General features: G+C 42.8%; 1 protein-coding gene across 1 annotated transcript in view; it reads right to left on the bottom strand.

The window, feature by feature from the left end:
- LOC118909533 (girdin-like) overlaps window positions 1-9,801 on the bottom strand; it is a 113,742-nt gene extending 103,941 nt beyond the window's left edge. Inside the window, exons 1-3 of the mRNA XM_057496960.1 lie at window positions 8,539-9,801; window positions 5,682-5,802; window positions 5,484-5,584 (exon numbers count right to left, since the gene is read on the bottom strand). Coding sequence (XP_057352943.1) covers window positions 5,484-5,584; window positions 5,682-5,744 — 164 coding nt within the window. The 5' untranslated portion in view covers window positions 5,745-5,802; window positions 8,539-9,801. The remainder of the gene's footprint in view (window positions 1-5,483; window positions 5,585-5,681; window positions 5,803-8,538) is intronic.
- Window positions 9,802-12,871: the final 3,070 nt, after the last annotated feature.

The following is a 12,871-nucleotide window of genomic DNA, read 5'->3' as shown; positions in this document are numbered from 1 at the left end:
GCAACTACACAACTGAATGCAGATGGTTCTCCCTGCACACAGCTAACTGGCCCAAACACAGAGGCTGCTCCCTGGGCATGGTTGACTGGCACGGCACAGACAGCAGACATTGGTGCTGAGACCGGGAGCCACAAAGGGGCTTTGTTATCCCAGTGGAAACTGCACTGCTCACCAACGACCCCCACCATTGCCTTAGGCCATCCCAAGGGCAACCCAGCTCACAGCACTTTAGGGATTAACCCAGAGGTCACTCCCTGTGCTTGGTTAACCAGCACGACAGTGGACACAGGCAAGGACACTGGCAAGCAGGAAGGGACTTTGTCCTCCCAGCTGACACGGTGCCATTCGCTGGCAACCACTCCCATCGTTTCAGGACTATGAAAATGCAGAACAACCTTTTTCAATCCAAAACCATTCAAACACCAGAAAGAGGGCTCTGTGAGACTGAAATCACCAATCTTCCAGAAAAAGAATTAAAAAAAAACAACTCATGAGCATGCTAATGGAGATACAGAAAAATATTTAAGAGCAAAGGGATGAATTCAGGAGGGAGACAATGGAAATGAAACAAACAATGGAGGGATTTAAAAGCATATTAGGTGAGGTATAGAGGAGCCAATAAATGGAATATAAATCAGAGAACAGGAACACAGAGCTGAGGCACAGAGCAAAAAAAGGATCTCTAGGAATGAAAGAATTTAAGAGAACTCTTTGACCAATCCAAACAGAACAATATTTGTATTATAGAGGTACCAGATGAAGAAGAGAGAGAAAAAAGGAAAGTGTCTTTGAAGAAATAATTGCTGAAAACTTCCCCAATCTGGGGAAGGAAACAGTCTCTCAGGCCATGGAAGTCCAAAGATCTCCCAACACAACGAACTCAAGGAGGACACCACCAAGACATACAATAATTAAAATGGCAAAGATCAAGGATAAGGACAGAATAATAAAAGCATCCAGAGTGAGAAAAAAGACTACCTACAAAGGAAAACCTATCAGGCTATCATCAGATTTCTCAGCAGAAACCTTAAAGGCCAGAAGGGAGTGGTATGATATATTCAGTGCAATTAAACGTAAGGGCCTAGAACTAAGAATACTCTACCCAGAAAGATTATCATTTAAATTTGAAGGAGGGATTAAACAATTCCCAGATAAACAAAAGTTTGAGGAAATTTACCTCCCACAAGCCATCTCTATCATGTATTTTAACGGGACTGCACTAGATGGAAGTGTGCCTAAGACGAAATGTCTGTCGCCAGAAAAAATAAAACCACAGCAAAGGAAGTAGACCAATTAAATAGTAACCAAATGCAAAATTAAATCAGTGACCCACAAAGTCAGTCAAGGGATACATAAAGAGTATAGAATATGACACCTAACATATAAAGAGTGGAGGAGGAAGAAAAAGAAGGGAGAGAAAAAAGAACCACAAGACTGTATTATAACAGCGTAATAAGTGAATTAAGGTAGACTGCTAGATAGTAAAGAAGTTGCCCTTAAAGCTTTGGTAACCAAGAATCGAAAGCCTGCAATGGCAATAAGTACATATCTTTCAATAATCACCCTAAATGTAAATGGACTGATGCACCAATTAAAAGACACAGAGTTACAGAATGGATAAAAAAGCAAGACCCATCTATATGCTGCCTACAAGAGACTCACTTCAAACCCAAAAAGTTCCACAGGCTAAAAGTGAAGGGATGGAAAAAGATATTTCATGCAACTAATAGGGAGAAAAAAGCAGGTGTTGTAGTACTTGTATCAGATTAAATAGACTTCAAAACAAAGAAATTAACAAGAGACAAAGAAGGGTATTACATACTGATAAAGGGGTCAGTCCAACAAGAGTATAAAACCATTAAAAATATCTATGCACCCAACACAGGAGCACCAACATATGTGAAACAAATACTAACAAAATTAAACGGGGAAATAGAATGCAATGCATTCATTTTAGGAGACTTCAACACTCCATTCACTCCAAAGGACAGATCAACCAGACAGAAAATAAGTAAGGAGACAGACACCCTGAACAACACAATAGAACAAAAGGACCTAACAGACATCTACAGAACTCTACACCCAAAAGTAGCAGGATACACATTCTTTTCAAGTGTATAAGGAACATTTTCCAGAATACACCATATACTAGGCCACAAAAAGAGCCTCAGCAAATTCAAAAAGATTGAAATTGTACCAACCAACTTCTCAGATCACAAAGGTATGAAACTAGAAATAAATTCTGCAAAGAAAACAAAAAGCCTCACACAAACACATGGAGGCTTAACTACATGCTCCTAAAAAATCAGTGGATCAATGACCAAATTAACACAGAGATCAAGCAATATTTGGAGACAAATGAAAACAGCTCAAGGCCCCAACTTTTGTGGGAGGCAGTGAAGGCACTTCTAAGAGGAACGTATATAGCAATCCAGGCTATTTAAAGAAGGAAGAACTATCCCAAATAACAGTCAAAATTCACAATTATTGAAACTGAAAAAAGAACAACACACAAATAAGGCCCAAAGTTAGTAGAAGAAAGGACAGTATAAAGATCAGAAATCAATAAAATTGAAAAGAGTAAAACAATAGAAAAAATTAATGAAACCAAGAGCTGGTTCTTTGAGAAAATAAACAAAATAAATAAACCTCTAGTCAGACTTAACAAGAAAAAAAGAGAGTCTACACACATAAACAGAATTGGAAATGAGAAAGGAAAAATCATTACAGACACCACAGAAATACAAAGAATTATTAGAGAATACAATGAAAAATTATATGCTAACAAACTGGATAACCTAGAAGAAATGGACAACTTTCTAGAAAAATACAACCTTCCAAGGCAAACCCAGAAAGAAACAGAAAATCTGAACAGACCAATTACCACCAATGAAATTGAAACAGTAATCAAAAAACTACCCAAGAACAAAATTCCCATACCATATAGATTCACCGCTGAATTTTATCACACATTTAGGGAAGACTTAATACCCATTCTCCTTAAAGTTTTCCAAAAAATAAATGAGGAGCATATACTTCCAAACTCATTCTATAAAGCCAGCATCACTCTAATACAAAAACCAGGCAAAAACACCACAAAAAAAGAAAACTACAGATCATCTCCCTGATGAACATAGATGCAAAAATACTCAACAAAATATTAGCAAACCAAATTCAAAAATACATCAAGAGGATCATACATCATAATCAACTGGGGTTCATCCCAGGGATGCAAGGATGGTACAACATTTGAAAATCAATCAACATAATCCACTGAATCAATAAAAAGGAGGATAAAAATCACATGATTATCTCCATAGATGCTGAAAAAGCATTTGACAAAATTCAACACCCATTCATGATAAACACTTTCAACAAAATGGGTAAAGACAGCAGGTACCTCAACATAATAAATGCCATATGTGACAAATCCACAGCCAACATCATACTTAACAGCGAGAAGCTGAAAGCCTTTCCTTTAAGATTGGGAACAAGACAAGAATGCCCACACTCCCGGCTTTTATTCAACATAGTACTGGAGGTCCTAGCCATGCAATAAGACACCACAAAGAAATAAAAGCCATCCAGATTGGTAAGGAAGAAGTCAAACTGTCCCTGTTTGAAGATGACATGATATTGTACATAAAAAACCTTAAGGAATCTACTCCAAAACTACTTGATCTACTATAAGAATTCAGAAAAGTTGCATGATACAAAATTAATACACAGAAATATGTTGCATTCCAATACACTACCAATGAACTAGCAGAAAGAGAAATCAGGAAAACAATTCCACTCACAACTGCATCAAAAAGCATAAAATACCTAGGAATAAACCTAACAAAGGAAGTAAAAGACCTATCCTCTGAAAACTACAAGATACTTATAAGAGAAATTAAAGAAGATACCAATAAATGCAAATTCATCCTATCCTCATGGGTAGGAATAATTAATATTGTGAAAATGGCCATCCTGCCTAAAACAATCAACAGATTCAATGCAATCCCTATCAAAATACTAACAGCATTTTTCAACAAAATAGAACAAATAGTTAGAAAATTCATATGGAACTACAAAAGACCCAGAATAGGCAAGGCAATCCTGAGAAGGAAGAATAAAGGTGGGGTGACTACGCTCCCCAACTTCAAGCTCTACTACAAAGCCACGGTAACCAAGACAATTTGGTACTGGCACAAGAACAGACCCATAGACCAATGGAACAGACTAGAGAGTCCAGATATTAACCCAAGCATATATGGTCAATTAATATACAATAAAGGAGCCATGGATATACAATGGGGAAATGACATCATCTTCAACAACTTGTGCTGGCAAAACTGGACAGCTACATGTAAGAGAATGAAACTGGATTACTGTCTAACTCCATACACAAAAGTAAACTCAAAATGGATCAAAGACCTGAATGTAAGTCATGAAACCTTAGAGCTAATTTTGAAATGCAGGTTACTGAAATCTTGATAACAACTAGATAATGATTTAGTAGGAAAATCTTGGTCTTTTATGCTTATGATATTGGGTTCATATTAAGTAGGAATGTGTTTTTGAGATGGTAATTGAATATCAAAATCATACTGGGAGCTGGACCAGTGAAATAAAACTCCATTTTATCATTTTAGGTAGTGTAGCATACATGCATTCTAAATATATCACTATAGGTCATCAAGCTGAATATTACAGTTGTGTTCAAAATAACATGTATTTAGCTTTATTTCTTTTGAATAATACTGATAACAAGAGTACTGTAGAGCTTTCAATTTCAGGAGATTCTTATCTTTTATATATGTGGGAATTTAATGTGTTATTAATACTTAATTGTTACTAGAGAATAAGTCAAGATTTCAGTAACCTGCATGTCAAAATTAGCTCTAAGAGTACCTTAAAATAATCCCACAAATATTAATATAATAAATCACATGATAAATCATCTAATCAGACTTCGGTCATTTTACACATTTAAATTACTTGCTGCAGCAACAGTCCTCACCAATCAGAACTGTTTGAAATTCTCTCTTCTAAAATGTGTTATTACTTCACCAGTTTCAAAATTTGAGCCATTTATTTTTAGACACAGAGGTTAATGAGAAACATTTCTGCATCAAAGATACATAACTTCACAGTAGAGGTTTTTTTCCCCTTAGGAAACTATTCTCATTCTCTCTCATTTTACCAATAATCAAAGTGGTTACTGTGTGGTTTGGATTTCAGCACTGAAGACAATAAATGACAAGACTTGGTTTGCATAATGAAAAATTTAAGCTTCACAATTTTAACAAGTATAATTACTGGGTTGTGATAAATGGGCTGGGCATGTAAGACTATTGCTCCTTTCAAGGTCCAATTCTTGAGCCACTTGAATTTTTCTGGCCAAAGAATCAAATCAGGAGCTTAAAACATAAATTCTAAGTTTACAGTATGCAATTTTTCAATAAAACAAGTTATCTAGAAAAGAAAAAGACACTTACATTTGGAACATAACCTGGTTCAAGAATACCCCATCCACCAAAGCCACATACTCATCCAGGACAGTCCCATTTTCTTCAGCCAGAGGTCCAAACGTTTTAACCTGGAACAGAACGATCATCACGATACGAACGCCCACCTCCATCTCTGCAGCCACAAATAATGCAGCAAAATAATACGATAAATAACACCCCACTTACCCAAGTGACCATGGGGCTGGTCATGAACTGCTCCACAAGGGGCGTAAAACTCTCGTTCTCCATTTTACGGATATTTGTAAAAGGAACTATCACAAAAATATGCCTAGGGAATTGGTCAACGCTTAAGTAGGAGGAAATCAATGAAATACGTTAGATACCACGCTAAGGATTCAAAGCGGCCCCCATGCTCAAAACGTTCCAGCCACCAGTGGGTATGGAACCGCTTCGACCCGCGGAACCTTCCCTGCCCGCAGCCCCTTACCAACGACAGGCAGGGCTCGTCCCCTCCCCAAGGGGAGGGGGCTTGAACGTGTGTTCCTAAGCCCTCAGTTTCTTGCGCCCCGCCAGCCTTTTCAGTGCGCCTCTGTAAAAATCACTACCGCGCTCCAGCCTCCTCCTTCTCCTCCGCCCTCTGGAGTGGCTGGAGTAACGCTCTCAGAACCGCAGAACCGAATGACACCCCGCTCCTCGCCGACCAACCAATAGCGGGAGACCGCGCTCAATGAAAGCGCGCTGCTCCCTCCGCCGACTCTCCGCCCCACCCGCGCCGAAGCCTCTGGATTGTGACGTAAGAAAACCGCTGTATGAGCGCGCTCCCGAGCGAGCGCGCCTCCGGGCCGGCTCCGCCGCCGCCCAGATTTTGGCGGCGGACGCGGGCGCGCGCTCGCTGCAGCTGCTCTGGTGGCCGGCCCCTAGCTAGTGCCCAGGATGGTTGCCAGGGCTTAGGGGGCGGAGACGGGGAAGGCAGAGGAAGGGGTTTGTCTGCTTACTCGCTCATACCTAATTATATGAATGGGATGAAAAGAGAGTGAGGCCCACCAAGAACTCAGGGAGTTAATCAGTTTAAGCCAGAGAGCTAGAAAGGACTCACACCCTTTCAATGTGAGTTCATTCCACATGCTCTGAATCTGGGCTGACCTTGAGACTTGCTCTAATGCAGGTGAGATAGGGCAGAGACAAGGGACAAGCGTTATGATAAATTTTCCTAAAAAAATGCTGAGATTAGCATATTAACAGGAGAGACTTGTCTTAAAGCTGAATTTCCACTTTTGAAAGACAATTGGGAAGTTAGATTCACCCAACGACTCTCTTACGGCAAGGCAAGCAGTCTTAACTAATGTGTTCCCAATACTTGGGGTAGCCACTAACTTAGAGAGGAACAAAAGGTTTGTCCTACAAAATAACCTAGAAGACTGGCTGTAGACAATGACATACTGTCTCTCACCAGAGATAGAATCATGAGATGAGACTGCCTGACAAGCCTATACCCCTGACCCTATACCTTTGCCCCATTCTTGAAAGCCTTAAAAGACACAATCCCAGGCTTTGGGTGCTCCTCCTCCTCTCTGAGATTGCCCACACTCCCCTTCCTTGGAGTGTGTATTTTCAAAAGACTTTTTTACTGCTCAACTTACTGTAGTTTGTCTCTCTGCTCTTCCAGTGGTGTCTTTGTCACTTTGCTATTCCATTCTATCTTCCAAACTTTAAGCATAAGTCTGCACTCTCTCTGTCCTACTCCAGATAAGCAAGTAAACCTGCCTTTATCTTCCTTGGCTCTGGTCCTCCCTTAGAGTATATTCAAATAACTTTCATTCTGCTTCACTACTGTGTCTCTGCCCTTCAATTCTTTGTTGCAGTAGGGACAGGAACCAAAGAGAACAAACTGATCACCTCCAACAGATTAGCTATGGGGACGGGGAATTCATACCTTGTATAACTGGCAGTTCAATTCCAAAGAGATTTCTGCATCAGAACAATTGCCTAGACCCTGCGCTGGATCTACTGACAATTTTCCCTCTTTATGCTCTTTTGTAGCTGTCATGGAGATCCTACCTGTGGTTATTGTTTTCCTACTTCTAGGCATAATTTACATTTCTCAGTTACAATCACACTCAAATTCTTTCTCCTTTTTACTGTTAGTTTGCCACATTTGGATTTGTGTACTCTTGAAAGCTTTCAAACAAATGTGATCCTTTGGCATATGCCATTATCTTCAAGAGGGAGATCTTTGTGATTCTAATGCTTTCTAATGTCATTCTCAGAGAGAAACCTAGTGAAAAAAGTGAGCACTACGATACCTTATATACCAATATGAATTTTAAATGAATGAATGAGTTGTATATCCTTTAAAAAGTAAAAAAGAGAGTGACTATTCTATTGCTGAAGTTTACTTTCTTAACTTAGATCTGAATAACTTAAAAAGGAAAGAATGGCATTTGGTCACACAAAAAAAGGAACTTCTGTAGAAAAATCAAACAAAAACAAAAAAACTCCTAAAATGGTGTGAGTGCCGGGACAGCGCCCAGGACCCGGAGCAGAGCCCACAGGGGTTCCCACTGGATCTGTGGAAACACCGCGTGCATTTCGGGGCAGGTGGCATCTGAGCTGGAGGAATCTGCCAGGCAGCAAGGGCCCCGGGCGCATCCGAAGGGCAGGGAACGCAGGAGCCTTAGCCGTCAGCCCCCAGGGCGGGGACGGACCGGAGAGGCGACGCGCGTTAGGGTCAGACCAGCCCCGGAGCAGCTGTCAGAGTTCGCGGGGGGCGCAGCCCTGGGATCCAGGGCTCTGCCTGAAGACAAATCCGGGTCGCAGGATCGCTTGGCTTCCTTCTGGAGAAGCCGGGCAAGCGTACCCGGAGAGGTGACAAGGCGGTCTCGGCGGCGCCGCCGCGCAAGCGCAGGAAAGGCACCCGGGAGACGAGCGGCACAGCACACGACCCCCTTCTGGCGGCCCGCCTCCGGGCTGAAGACGCCGCGGCGGCACGGCCACTCCCGCCGAAAGTGTGCCATCGGCGGCTCCTTCCCTCCCGGCCGCACTCCGACGCCGACTGGACCCAAGGGCCCGCGGACTCACTCACCCGCAGCGGCGGCGGCGGCTGGCCGCAGCCTCTCCATTGCTCCTCAGCAACGGTTTTTTTCAAAGGTCGCGCTCGCAGCTGAAGCCGAGCCTTGTGTGCGTCCACCCGCTCTCATTGGCCCCTGTGGGTTTGAAACCCGCCAGTCGGAGGGGCGGGAGAGCGGGACCAAAGGAAAGGGGCCCTTGTGATCGGTCTTCCCCTTGGAGCCCGCACCCCGGGGCCCGTGGATTGGAAGAACTGCACCACCTTGGTGAAGAGAGGCGGTGGGGCCCGCGGGGCGGAGGCTCAGGGCGCCAGGGCTGCCCCGTGGGGAAGCTTCACCCTCCGTACCCTTATTCCTCTCTCCCCCAAGGTCCACCGACCTACGGAGAATAAGGTCCCCAGACCGGGGGAATTCTGGCGCTCTCCAGCGCGGAGCTGCAGGTCACGGTCTCCGCGCTCAGGCTTTCAGTGCTGCGCTGTGGGTCCTGTTTTGAGTTTTGTTGCGTAAAATACAACTGAACGTTTTACTCTTTTCAGGCGTGCGGTGCAGTCGCATCCAGAAAAACATAGTGTACAAACTCCGTCGCCATGCAGCTCCTCAACCTTTTCATCCCCGTTTACTGGCCTCCCTCCCTGCCCCGCGCCCTCTGGTCCCCCATGGAACGAGCACCGCCGCTTGCAACGGTGGAGCGGCGGGTCCACAGAGTCCCTCCCTGGAGCTGTGGGCTAAGTGTCGGGTTTGTGGACGGCCTGGGCCCCTTATTCACAGAAACACCTCCTTGGGATGCAGACTCCTGACCAAGGTCTTGTTCCTTGGGGCTCTGCTGGCACAGCACACGGTCTGTCTCCTTGCCCCTGGCTGACACTAGTCTCTGCCTCTTCACCCCAGCATGCAGGTAGTGGCTGTCCCCTTGTTAGGCAGAAAGACAGATATGAGCTAGGTGGAGAGAGAATAAAGCCAGTAAAGCCCACTAAAAGGGACTCAAAGAGTTAACCAAATAAAAACAGAGAGGCAGAAAGGACTCACAGAGTCAATTAGTCAAAGTTTCAAGGGCCAGGAGTGACTTGGAATGTCCAGACACTCCCCAGATGAAAAACAGCTTTCCAGATGAGAAGCTTCCAAGCACAGACACTCCCCCAGATAAAGAAAACATCAGAGGACAGGCACAACAAACATCAGAGTGCTGCCCATGTCTCCTTATTACCAATTAACCAGGCCTCCAAGGCCAAAGGCCAAAGATTGTCAGTCAAGGATGTTTCTGCCCTGCCAAAAACCCCATAAAAAGAAGCCTCACAGTAAACAGCTTGCCTGTCTAATCTTAGGCAGGCCCACTCTGTTACCCTGTACAGAGTGAAATACAATTTACTGTGCCTTCCACACTTTGGTTTCATGTCTCACTCTGTCTGATTTCCCTGTGACTCTGAACCAAGTTCCTCCCCAACACCCTCACCCCTGGCACATAGGTAGTCTGTGTCCTCTTGCCCCTGGCACACAGGTAGTCACTGTCCCCTCACCCCTAGCACTCCTGTAGTCAGTGCCCCTCACCCCATATAAGCAGTTCCCTCCCATCTGTGATAGTGATGGGCAGTCTCCTCCAGCAGGTGCTCCTGGTCTTCCTATATGAGTCCCAAGAAACTCTTGTCTCATCTGGCATCTCTGGGTCTTTCCTTGTGGATGTGCTTTCCCATCCCAACTGGCCCACTTGGACCTGCCATCGGACTTGTGAACACACATCTGCTGCCCAGGATTTTGATGACTCTCAGAATCCCATTGAAGTGGAATGGGATAGCATTTGTCTTTCTGTGGCTGGCTTACTTCATTTAACATTGAGTCCTCAAGGTTCATTCATGTTGCAGCATGTCTCAGATTAGCTTCCTAGACTGAAAATATTCCATGATGTTTATGTGCCCTATTTTGTTTATACCTTCATCTGTCATGGTTGGGTTGCTTCCGTCTTTTGGCTCCTGTGAATAACGCTGAGATGAATGCAAGTGTATACACCTATCTGTTGGAGTCCCTGCTTTTCATTATTTTGGTTATACATCTAGAAGTAGTATTGTTGGATGATTATATGATAATTTAATTTTTAATATTTTGAGGAACTGCCATACTGTTTTCAGTATGGAATCTATGTTTTTGATTTGACTTCATTAGCTGAGGAAGGGATCATGAGCTCAAAAAAGCCTCTTGCTCATTAATTAGTCCTAGTTTTTTGGAGCAACAGAAGCCACTTCTGCTCCCTCTTCTACATTCTTCGAATATTTGAAGGACTATTTTGTAGAACACAAAGAGTGCAAAGAAAGCTAGGCAGGCTTCACAATTCTCAACTCATCAATCAAACTCTCCACCACAGTTCTCCCGTGCCTTCAGTGGCTTCTCTTGCTTGCAGGCTAATGTCCTACAAATCCCCACAGGGCCTAGTCTGCTTGTTTAGCTTCAGCTCCTACTCTTCTCCCCTTGCTCACTGTAGTCAGTCATGCTGTTTTTTTCTTCATTCCTTTCTATACTCTTCTTTCTGGGAACTCAATCATCACTCTCTCTTTTTCCTAGTTAATTATAACAGCTCTGTTGAGATATTCACAGACCATATAATTCATTCATGTACAATCCAATTTTAGAACATTTTCATCACCCTAAAGAAACCTCATACCCATTAGCAGTCAGTCACTCTCCATTCCCTCTTCTTAGTCCTTGGAAACCTCTAATCTACTTCTGTCTCTGTGGATTTGCCTCTTCTGGACATTTCATACACATGAAATCATCCAGTATGTGGCCTATGATGGGCTTCTTTCACTTAGCCTGTTTCTGAGATTCACCATGTTGTAGCACGTATCAGTTCTTCATTCCTTTTTATGACTGGATAACATTCCATTGTATAAATACACCACACTTTATTTACCCACTCATCAGTTAATAAACATTTGGGTTTTTCCACTTTTTAGTTATTGTAAGTAATACTGCTATGAACAACTATGTGCAAGTTATTGTGTGGATATATGTTTTCCACACTTTTGGGTATATACCTTAGGAGTAGAATTACTAGGTCATATGGCAACTCTATGTTTAAGCATTTGAGCTCAAATAAGCCTCTTGCTCATTGCTCCTTGTTCTTTTGGAGCAACAGAGGCACTTATGCACACTCTCCTACATTCTTTGGATAACGAATGAGATCAAAATGAAATATAATGTAGAAGTTGGAAAGAAGTCTAGATTGAAGTCACCAAGGATAGTGGACTGGCTGGTCAAGAGGCTTCACTTGATGGTTTGCAGAATGTCTACTTTCACCTAGATTCCAATCTTCTCTTTGTGGGTTCAGAAACTTGACATAATTAGTATCTTGATTGTGGATTACTCTCTCAGGGACACATTCACTAAGTAAAAACGATAGCAGCTATTATTAGGTGAATGAATGTATGAACTGAGATTTTTAAATCTCTGGTGATATACTGAGCTCTTTCTGTATTTCATCTCATTTAACACAACAAACCTTTGATATAGTTACTACTATCACCATTTTTAAAATTTTGTTATCATTGATATACAATTACATGCAGAGCATTATGTTTAGTAGGCTCCACCGCCACCAAGTACCCCCCACAATCCCCATTACAGTCACTGTCCATCAGCGTAGTAAGATGCTATAGACTCACTACTTGTCTTCTCTGTGTTGCACAGCCCTCCCCATGTGACCCTCCACATTATAAATGCTAATCGTCATGCCCCCTTTCCTTTTCCCCACCCTTATCCCTCCCTTCCCACCCATCCTCCCCAATTCCTTTCCCTTTGGTAACTGTTAGACCATTCTTGGGTTCTGTGATTCTGCTGCTGTTTTGTTCCTTCAGTTTTTCTTTGTTCTTATACTCCACATATCAGTGAAATCATTTGGTACTTGTCTTTCTCCGCCTGGCTTATTTCACTGAACATATTACCCTCTGGCTCCATCCACGTTGTTGCAAATGGTAGGATCTGTTTTCTTTTTATGGCTGAATAATATTCCATTGTGTATATGTACCACATCTTCTTTGTCCATTCATCTACTGATGGACACTTAGGTTGCTTCCATTTCTTGGCTATTGTAAATAGTGCTGCGATAAACATAGGGGTGCATCTGTCTTTTTCAAACTGGGCTGCTGCATTCTTAGGGTAAATTCCTAGAAGGGGAATTCCTGGGTCAAATGGTATTTCTATTTTAAGCATTTTGAGGAAACTCCATACTGCTTTCCACAATGGTTGAACTAATTTACATTCCCACCAACAGTGTAGGAGGGTTCCCCTTTCTCCGCAACCTCACCAGTATTTGTTGTTGTTTGTCTTTTGGATGGTGGCCATCCTTACTGGTGTGAGGTGATA

The sequence above is a fragment of the Manis pentadactyla genome, chromosome 2 (assembly GCF_030020395.1).
Source record: "Manis pentadactyla isolate mManPen7 chromosome 2, mManPen7.hap1, whole genome shotgun sequence".
NCBI classification, from domain to species: Eukaryota; Metazoa; Chordata; class Mammalia; order Pholidota; family Manidae; genus Manis; species Manis pentadactyla.
This window is presented reverse-complemented; position numbering and strand designations above follow the sequence as displayed.